The sequence below is a fragment of the Epinephelus fuscoguttatus genome, linkage group LG12, assembly GCF_011397635.1.
Source record: "Epinephelus fuscoguttatus linkage group LG12, E.fuscoguttatus.final_Chr_v1".
Taxonomy (NCBI): domain Eukaryota; kingdom Metazoa; phylum Chordata; class Actinopteri; order Perciformes; family Serranidae; genus Epinephelus; species Epinephelus fuscoguttatus.
In genome coordinates, this window is record NC_064763.1 from 14,576,662 (window position 1) to 14,586,152 (window position 9,491).

At 40.8% G+C, this 9,491-nt stretch overlaps 1 protein-coding gene across 1 annotated transcript; it reads right to left on the reverse strand.

The window, feature by feature from the left end:
* Positions 1-686: 686 nt before the first annotated feature.
* Positions 687-8,895, reverse strand: plekhb1 (pleckstrin homology domain containing B1). Its single transcript, XM_049593095.1, has 6 exons — positions 8,807-8,895; positions 5,385-5,537; positions 3,619-3,721; positions 3,487-3,526; positions 3,302-3,392; positions 687-1,117 (listed from the first exon to the last, which is right to left on the reverse strand). The coding sequence occupies exons 1-6, from the start codon at positions 8,841-8,843 to the stop codon at positions 984-986; spliced, it is 558 nt and encodes a 185-aa protein (XP_049449052.1). The 5' UTR covers positions 8,844-8,895; the 3' UTR covers positions 687-983.
* Between the last annotated feature and the right edge of the window lie 596 nt (positions 8,896-9,491).

Below are 9,491 nucleotides of genomic sequence, written 5' to 3' on the forward strand. Positions count from 1 at the left end.
ATTCTAGAGATATCCTTTTAACAGGAATGTGACGGGTGGACAACCCAAAAACATAATGTCTTCGGCCACGGCTGTCTCTGGCACAGAGGCATATAAATCTTTACTCAAGGTCTACTTACTAGCTTTCTGTAGAGCTTTTAAACACAGTTTCATGGTCTTCCTTAGCACATGGAGCATGTTCAGAAGCTGTTTTCATCCAAAGCATTTTTGCGACTTCCCATCTGTGTTGGATTAAGACATACCCATTGAAGTTCATTCTTGAATTGGACGAATGATACCTTTTTCCTGAGCTTTCAACCATATCACACAGTCTTCCTGTCTTCATCAGCAGAGGTCGCCTCTTTTGGATCTTTAACTTTTAAGTCAACACAATTCAGGCTAGAAGTCCTTAAAGAAATGCTTTGGATGAAGTCCGAACAGTTTGTGTTTCAACAGATCTATCTCCGTGACAACTGAGGCAGCTCCATCCACCGATGAAGACCTTGTAATATGGTTGAAAGCTCGAGGAAAATCTTGTCGGTCGACCCTTAGTTGGGATGACTTTGTTAAACTAAAATAATATTGCTCAAAAATTGATAATACAGCTTTGTTTGTGATTTAAATACATCAGTTTATTTCCTTTTATAGGCTACATACTTTATAAACTACACTATGATCAAGCTATGAAGTGTAAAATTCAGGCAGCAGATTGAAGAACATTCAGATACAAAATTACCTTCCAGATGTTTGCAGATGCGCATGCATAGATTCAGTGTGCTGTACACACAAGCACGGGGAATGTATAATTACATAGCGTCCTTCTCAGCTTCTTATATGCAAAAGTGCACATGAAGTAAACGGAACAACCAGAGGAGCAGCTGTTTGTTACAGCAGACATGATCTGAAAAGAGATGATACAAAAGATGAGGTGTTTCCACACATGCTGATGTCAGGCTCCCACACGGGCGGCGTGCAGCGTCATCCTGTTGGTAATGATAATGATCTCAGCAGAAGAAGAAGGGCATCCAGAGGAAGGATCGCATGGCCGTCCCTGCTGCCATGCCTGCCAGTAATCCCAGTGCTATGTTCTCTAAAATTCCATCAAACGGGTCCCTCTGCACGATCACCTGGTGGGTTCCTGAGAGAAAAGACACAGGGAGACACATGCCATGTTTGATTTTCACCAGAAACAGTCTACACCTTTTAGTCCTACTGTACACCAAATAAATGTGGTACATTGTGCACTGATCCTAAATGTAATGGGGCTCCTTGTGAAGGTGTCTTGGCTTTATTAACCCAGTTGATATTTTGTTTGAAAGACATGACTGCTCTCTGGACTTGCAGATGTGCTCAGCTTGTCAGTCTGGACAGATTTTGCACCTTAACTAGATACTGTATAGTATCGTCTTGTCACATGATCAAATAGAGACTTGACTTTAGGCAACGTCAGCATACATGTGACCCAACAATCATCATTGCATATATGGATGAACCCGCACTTGTGTAGCATCTTTCTAGTCTTCCGACCACCCCATGCAGTTTTTATGCTACGAGTCGCATTCACACACTCATACACTGGTGGCCAAGGCTACTATATGAAGTGCCACCTGCTACTCACTTTTTAAACACGCACTGATGGAACAGCCATCAAGAGGAATCTAGGATTCAGTATCTTGCTCAAGGATACTTCAATATGTAGACTGGAGGAGCCGGGGATTGAACAGCTGATCTTTCAATTAGTGGACAACCCACTCTACCTTCTGAGCCACCATATGACATAAATATCAAAGAAAATACTTATTCAATTGAAAAGTTTTTTATAGTTTATTCATTTTTCTAGTTCATGTAGATTGTGTTATAGACTGCTACTGACTATTTTACAAAAGAGAAGATAAGATGGCAGAAGTGGCACCATTTTTAATTTAATGTGAGTTTGTCTTTGAACACAAGTGTATACTACCTGCACTGTCTATATTTACACTCCTGTTTCCTGCTCTATATGAACCAATATCAAACATTTGCACAGTAACACATGTGGCTTTCTCATTATTATTCTACAATCACATTATGTATAAATGTTGCTTCGTTCGATGTTACTCATTACTGATTTAATGCACCGCCCGCGTGACACCCTCAGTATCACAAATCGAACGCCTCACAGTTCAATGAAGCGACACGCCCGGCAGGTGTGCACTGTGCAGGTAAAGCTACGTGGGAAAGGACAAAGGACAGAGGGGGGAAATGGTGGACCTTGAAAAGCATAAATTGGTGTACTAAAGTAAAGTTAAACTGAAGCTTGACATTTGTGTCGGACTCCGATGGATTATCTGGAGTTTACATGGTGGACAGGAGGAGACAGGAGGAAACAGAGGAGAGGAGGAGACAGCCAGGGATCTGTAGGGGAGAGGTCAGTTAAGTATGTGTGTGTGTGTTTGTGTTAGTGCTGCTTACAGGCACTGTAGATGCTGTCTGGGTTATGTGTTGGTCTTGTATTTGATCGGTGCATGCGCACTCGCCATGTTGGTGAATTCAGGTTCCCCCAGTGCACCAAAACAATGACTAAATTCAAAAGTTTTTAAATGTTTGGATTTTTAATATTTTGTGTGCAGTTAACTTAAAAAAAAAAAAGATTTACAGCATTTTTTTTCCCAACATGAAGGCTGAAATTCATCTCTATGTGGAAATATTAGAGTATTTAATTTTGGTGGCCTAAAAGTAATCAAAATTGAATATGTTGAGTCTTCCCAAAGCGGGCCTTACACCAAACAACTTTAAAGCAGTATCACTGTTGCAGACAAATTACCTGTGTTTAAGAGAAAAAAGGAATGAAGAGGTCATTAAACTTGGGTTGCCAGTTTTAACGCATACCATGATATTAGAATTGATGGTTATCATACCATGTACATTTGCTTATCTATGATACTGTAAAAAAAAGCAACTTTAGTTATTTTCAAAAGGCAGACTTTTTATACAGACTTACAAGTTTTTAGGAAAGGTTGCAGCGGTCAATTTCAGCTTTATTTTACTTTTTACACAAACTTTAATTTAAAAAAAAAATGGTTTCAAGTTTCAGTTATAGTAAAAAAAAAAAAAAACACTTGTTCATCCAAAAATAATCTGGTTTCATTCCTTTAAGGGTCAACTTGACTCACAAAAATAACTCCATAAAACTGTGTTACCATGAAACCACAATATTTTCTGAGATGGTTAATGCACTAGGAAAATCTCATACCATTTTCAAAGTCTTCTGGAAGGCACAAGCAGAAGATGCTTGTTGGCTTGGGGTTTGCTTTCGTGTTCCTGCATCACTATGGTAACATACCTGGTCCTGCTCCAGGTGTGATGTAGACAGTCTGGTAGCTGTTGATGGGCACAGCCTGGTAGGAGTCATCGTATGGGTCGTATGTGAACACCTACAGAAAGACAACTTTAAGCACTGAGGTGGAAATAACAAAAACATCGAACAGATCACATCTCAGCTCTGACAGAGAACAATCGATCACTCACCGGGTTTCTCCTGGTGTCCAGCAGTGTCAGTTTCCACGCTCTGAAAAAAGACATGAACAGGGGTGAGGAACTGGTGGATCGATGTAAAGGGAGGCACAGCATACAAGACATGAGTGCAGTGAGGGTACGTACATGGATTCGTCCTCGCTGTTAGCACACAGATTGACTGTTGAGCCGTTTGCGAGCTGAACCACAATGAGATTCTCCCTGGGATTACTCTCTGGTGGAGTCACACCTGCAGCCCAGAAACAAGTTAAAGAAGTAATTCATCCAAAAATGAGCAGATTTTGAACAGTCCTTTGTCTGTTCAAACTTCAGAGACATATGGAAGTCTTATGATCAAACATTAAATATTTCATTTTGGCTGATCTATAAAGGGATGCAGGCTATTGGATTTTTTGCGGATATTCGATATGCCGATATGTGACAACTTACTTGACCGATAACCCATACCGACCAGCAGGTGGAGACATGAAATACAATACTTTTCTTTTAAATCCGATATTGGCCGATACCAATGATGTGCTGATATTATCGTGCATCCCTAGATATATATATTTACTATTATATATTTTATTCAACTAAGAATCAGTAGATGCTCACGTTAAGATTTACAAAATCAGCTGAGAAAATCCGTTAATGTTTTCTGATTGGCGCAACAAGCAGTCTGCTGTCACTCAACATAAAGACATGATTACTTAAATGGTGGTGAAAACATTTAGTCGATTTAATTGTCTTTACTTAATGAATAGAAAGGCCGAACTGTCCTACTGGGGGACCACTGCCACCAGGGAGTACTGTTGCCATGAAGGGGATACTTGGTCTGCAACAGTCAGTACATTTACATGACTTTAGAGAAATCGATTTATTGTGTCAGTCTGACTAAAACTGGACTTAACATACATGTAAACGTGTTAGTCCGACTGAAATTTTACTCTACCAAATTTCTCAAAGTCGAATTAAAACACCCAGATAATGTGGTTGGGAGTTGAATTACTCCTGCATGTATGCAGTCAATCAGACTCAAACTTGCCAAGGCGCTCTGAGCATCCTCCAACGTTTCCACCCCGAGCTTTGATCCAGAAGTCAAAAGCATTAATGCATAACAGATGAAGAGGCCGAAAACAATGTGGCAAAATCTGCTACCAGAGTCATGCTTTTTCTGACGAACGAAATATACAGAGCTGTAAAGTTGTCCACCATAGTACCAGTTAGCTGCTAGCTAACCGTAGCTAATTCGTTTGTTGATAGTTTGGTCTGTGACGTAATGGGTCAACCAGAAAAAGGTCCAATACTAACAGGCTGAAAGGGGGCATATCTCCACCTATCATAGCGGAGTCGAACATACTTCAGTCAATAAATTGATTCCCCTCCCGTGCTTGTATACTGGGACAAGGACAGAAGTCCAATTAAATGGCCTGGTCGAGCTGTACCCGTAGTTCAACTTTGTGCATGTAAATGTACTTCCTGTTTGAGTGGGGGAGCATGTCAAGTGGTATCCACACAAATGCCGGGATGCAAGGTTTCCCAGCTGAACATTACGTTGTAAAAAGATGATCTATTGAACACTTCACCCGCCAATGGTTTTAATGTTTTGGCTGATCGGTGTATATGTACATATTAATACTCTCGCATGATGGCTGTCTGCTCTACCGGTCTTGAAAAACTGGAAAGGCACATTGTTGCTTAAAGTCTTTGCTTTCTCTAAATTGAAACCAACCTATTAGATCATAACATCTCTAAATAGTGGCCTTGCAACAAATATGTGTCTCTTCATCTGCTCAATGCTCCACTGTGTCCACCAGTACAGCTTTAAGATGGATGCTTGTGGGTTTGACCAATGCTTGTTGGCTCAAAACATTATTTTTTAATACAGGTTAAACAGCAGCGTGCCTTACCTCCACATTCCAGGCCAGATCTCACATCTACACATGATGTCTTGAGGCTGACGCGGTGCTCCAACTCTCGCCTGCTGTCAGTCTTGTAGAAGCAAAGACTCCCATCTATCCAGAGGTCACACCAGTTTAACTTCCAGCGTTTTAGGCAAGAAGCTAGAGAAGACACACATGTCAGGGTGAACCTTTAGTGTTTGTCCTTGAAGGGGCAGGTAGTATTCATTTAAGGTTGTAGCCATGAGTCTGGAGCCCTGCTTTTTAGATGTGACGCAGCAGAAAAGCTTCGGCCACTGCTATTGCTGAATGTCTTCTTATATGCCAACCGGCCGATGGCGTTCAATAAGAAGAATATCAGCTGATACCGATGTTCAGCTGATAAATCACTGCATCCCTGGTTGTGTTTTTTGGATGTAGTATGTTTTCCAGCAGATACATCCCCACTGACTGTCCTGGGTAAGCCACTTAAGGACATGGCCAGGGACAATTAATGGGATTAGAAGTTACAAAGGTCAAAGTTTCATAACCGGTACAGTTTTCACTTTCTAGAAAATGCCCAGTTACCTGTTAGAAGCCAAGTTTATATTGAATGATGAATGTCAGGTGAGGATTTTGTTTAAGGATTAAGATATACTGGGTGTGGAAAAATCCTGAAAACCACAGAAACAATAGTGATACATCGACTGATATTATCCTCTACACGTGAAGAAAGAAACTGCAGTATAGCAATGCTAAGAAAATGTCCTGTTTCTGTTAAATTGTTTGAGAGCACCAACAAGTTTACTATTTAAGAGATCCTTTTTGAAAATGTTTAGTTATTTAAAGAATATTCATTCTTTAAAAAACTGTCAGATATTGACACTAGCCCCACAAACCAAATATTGGTTGGTCTAAAGTACATAATCAGCTGTTGTTCTGTAACTGGAAAATCAAATGTTTGATTCCTGTGACAGCCAACATGTCTTTCATTACTGAGATGTATTTTAAAATTTTAAAGAGCATTTCTTAAAATAACAAAGGAGAAAACACACTCATAATAATGAGGAAAAAATCGGGAGTGCTGCACTGGGTTAAGGCACTGTGATTAATTATAAAAAAATCAGGTGCTCTTCAAGAACAGGGCAAATAGTTACATAACAATAATAAACATCGACTGGCTGGCTCACTCAGTATTAAAGTTCATGGTACAGGCAGGCAGTCCAAAAGTACATCCAAGGTACACTGACTATGATTAAAAATCCTTCATTACCCTCTTTTCCACCGCAGGAACTTTTCTCATTTACCCGGGCTTTTGACTTTCTTTCCCTCAACCCAAAACTTTCCCTGGAAAAAGTACCTACTAGTAGGGGGTAGGACTTTTCAGATTACCCGGAATTCTTGAGGGGCAAGGCTGTGTGCTGAAGAACGCTGATTGGTGGAACACACACATGCAGTGTGCTTCACTTAGTCTGTGTTTTGATTAAGGATTGGTGCCGACACCCGGTACTAAATTAGCCCCGGGGCTACATTATCAAAGACCATAGTATTGATCAGCGCTAATGGTATCGGTTCTTCTGTGCCAGCGCTGAACTCCTCCACATACGTACACACACACATACACACGCCTATACAACACGGTAACCAGTGAACAGCTGAGCTGCCGCGGTGGAAATGAAGTGAAGATAACTCAAAAATGACTCGTTGACAGCAGCTACTCGTTACTGTAAGTGACAGTAAACCTTAGCGAGTAAGAAGCCAGTACTTTATCAATACATGTGTTCAGCAAGCATGAACATGTAAACATGTAGACAGTGATATTCAATATGCTCCGTCCACAGTCTCTCATCCACTGACACTAACGTTATGTCTTACACAAGGACAGCACGCGAGTTCAGCTGATAGTGAATTGTTACTAATAAGCTCAAATGATAGCTGTCTGTATGTAGACTAACTTAGTTTGACACTTATCTTAAAATACTTTTAAACTGAGCTGCTGGTTGAGACAAACAGCCCCAACTCTTTAGCAGCACGTAACCAGCCAAGCTGGTGGAGCCAAATACAGGGCACACGCAGAATCATCTATGTCATCGTGCTAATTTGAATAAATTTCCCAGAACTTTGAGATGCAGTGGAAACGCAAACCACACAGATTACCATGAATTCTTTTACCCAGTTAAATAAATTCCTGGTAATAAAAGTTCCTGGAAATTTTGGTGGAAAAGGGGCTATTGATACACGGATAAACCGTCGCGTTTCAACTGGAGAGTCTTCATCAGGGTGAATAGCAGATACTGGTCGGTGACCCGGTGTTGAAGACTCTCCAGTTGAAAGGCGTTGTCACCAACCATGTCAGTCTTCCCTGTTCCAAAATCAAACCCTGAAAAGTGTAGGGTTAGCTAGCTAGCTACTGAAGATATAGCCTGCTGAATGTATACACATGCTGCTTTTGCTTTTTAATGATTATAACAGTGAAACAAAGGCCGACCCTGCTGTACAGGAACCAGTGAAGGGAAGCAGGGAAACTTTGCTGATATTCAACTAGCTGTGGGTCATCACAGTGTGTGTAGATGAACGTTGTTTGACTTCCCCCACAGATCCCTGCCTGTCCAGCAGCAGAGGTCCAGGTGCTGGCAGCAGCACATGAATACCACTCTATTCATTGTATTCTGTGGCGAACAGCAGTGATGTGGTGGTTGACTTTTACACTGTGATCTGTAGCCTATAGTTCGGCTTTAGCTTCTAACTATCTTTGTCTTTTTAACCTGTTGTTGCTGCTGAGTCAGTTTGACATCCTGGATATATCCTTCAAACACTGTCCGCTTCTCTCTGGAATCACTCTTTCATTTTTCCAAAAATACGATAATATTCCTTCAGGGAGTGCAGTTAGTTACAGTGTGAGCTCCATGCTAACTCCACCATCACAAAGGGGCGGGGCTTAGCGAACGGTCAGTTGTTTATTTTCTCTAAGAAACAGTTGATAAAAAGATGGAGAAAACTGAAAATCCTCACATCAGTGTAGGGTTGCAATGGTATAATAACCATCTCAGAAAATATTGTGGTTTCATGGTATTGTTATTGTTTTATTACTATAAAAAACTTTAATGGAAATATGTGTAAAATAAACACAGTAAAGTTAAAACTGACTGCTGCAACCCTACAGAAAACCTTTTTTTTTTAAATGTAAGTTTGTGTGAAAGGTCTTCCCTTCTGAAAAGAAAATACTAAAATAAAGTTGAGATTCTCCGCCCAGTTGCATTTTGTAAAAATATCATGGATAAGCAAATGTACACAATATGATAACCTTCAACTTTCATATCACGGTGTGCCTTAAAACCAGTACTGCTGCAACCCCACATTGGAGAAATTGTAATTTTGCTCCTTATCATAACAGCCAGAGCTGTCAAACAACCCTGCTGATCATGTTTGGAAACCATCCTGTATGAACTCACTCTGTCTCCACAGCCAGCCTGACCTCAGGAGCGCCATGTGTCTCAGCTGTTGTCCCTCTGGGTATGATGATGATGATGATGATAATCCAATGGAAGCAGAAAAAGAAAAGTAATTCTGTGTATGAGAGTAAGTGATCCAGCAGCTTGTTCAGACTCCTCTGCCTCTGTGTCCTGTCCGTCCCACAGACACTGAGGCACTGGTAGAATAATCTGGACTAAGATTGACTCACTGGATCATTCCGGATTAGGAGTGTTTTGCCACTCCCTCTCGCCCCGTCTCATCTTCCTCACTCTTTCTGGACTGATTTTCCTCCTTACTCTCCCACCGTGAGCCATTCCTCCTCCTTACTGTTGAATACTCTTCTTACATTATCATAAACTAAACTCATGTGAGCCCTGCCCCATTCATCTATACACACACATATATAGCATGCTTTTACAAGTTAATCCCTACACTTAAATAACAACATGAGGATTAGCCTATTAGTCCCCAGGTCAGTTACGAGAGTCTTTCCAGGATGTCTGCAGGGCTGCCTGGGATGCACTGATGACATCATTTCCTTTTATAGTTCAACTAAATAAAATCCACCACAAATTACACATTTAAACAGCTCCCAAATTTTTTCCACCTGGACCTTTATGCTCTGCCATTTCTCCTCTAATCATCATGCTGTAACCTGTGACA

What these genes read in the sequence shown, in the direction of transcription:
- plekhb1 (XM_049593095.1), bottom strand. Translation starts at nt 8,843, where the DNA reads ATGGCGCTCCTGAGGTCAGGCTGGCTGTGGAGACAGA. An exon ending in AGGCTGGCTGTGGAGACAGA is followed by an intron (nt 5,538 to 8,806) that starts GTGAGTTCATAC and finishes TGTCTTCTCTAG; the next exon opens with CTTCTTGCCTAAAACGCTGG. An exon ending in TGGACACCAGGAGAAACCCG is followed by an intron (nt 3,393 to 3,486) that starts GTGAGTGATCGA and finishes GTCTTTCTGTAG; the next exon opens with GTGTTCACATACGACCCATA.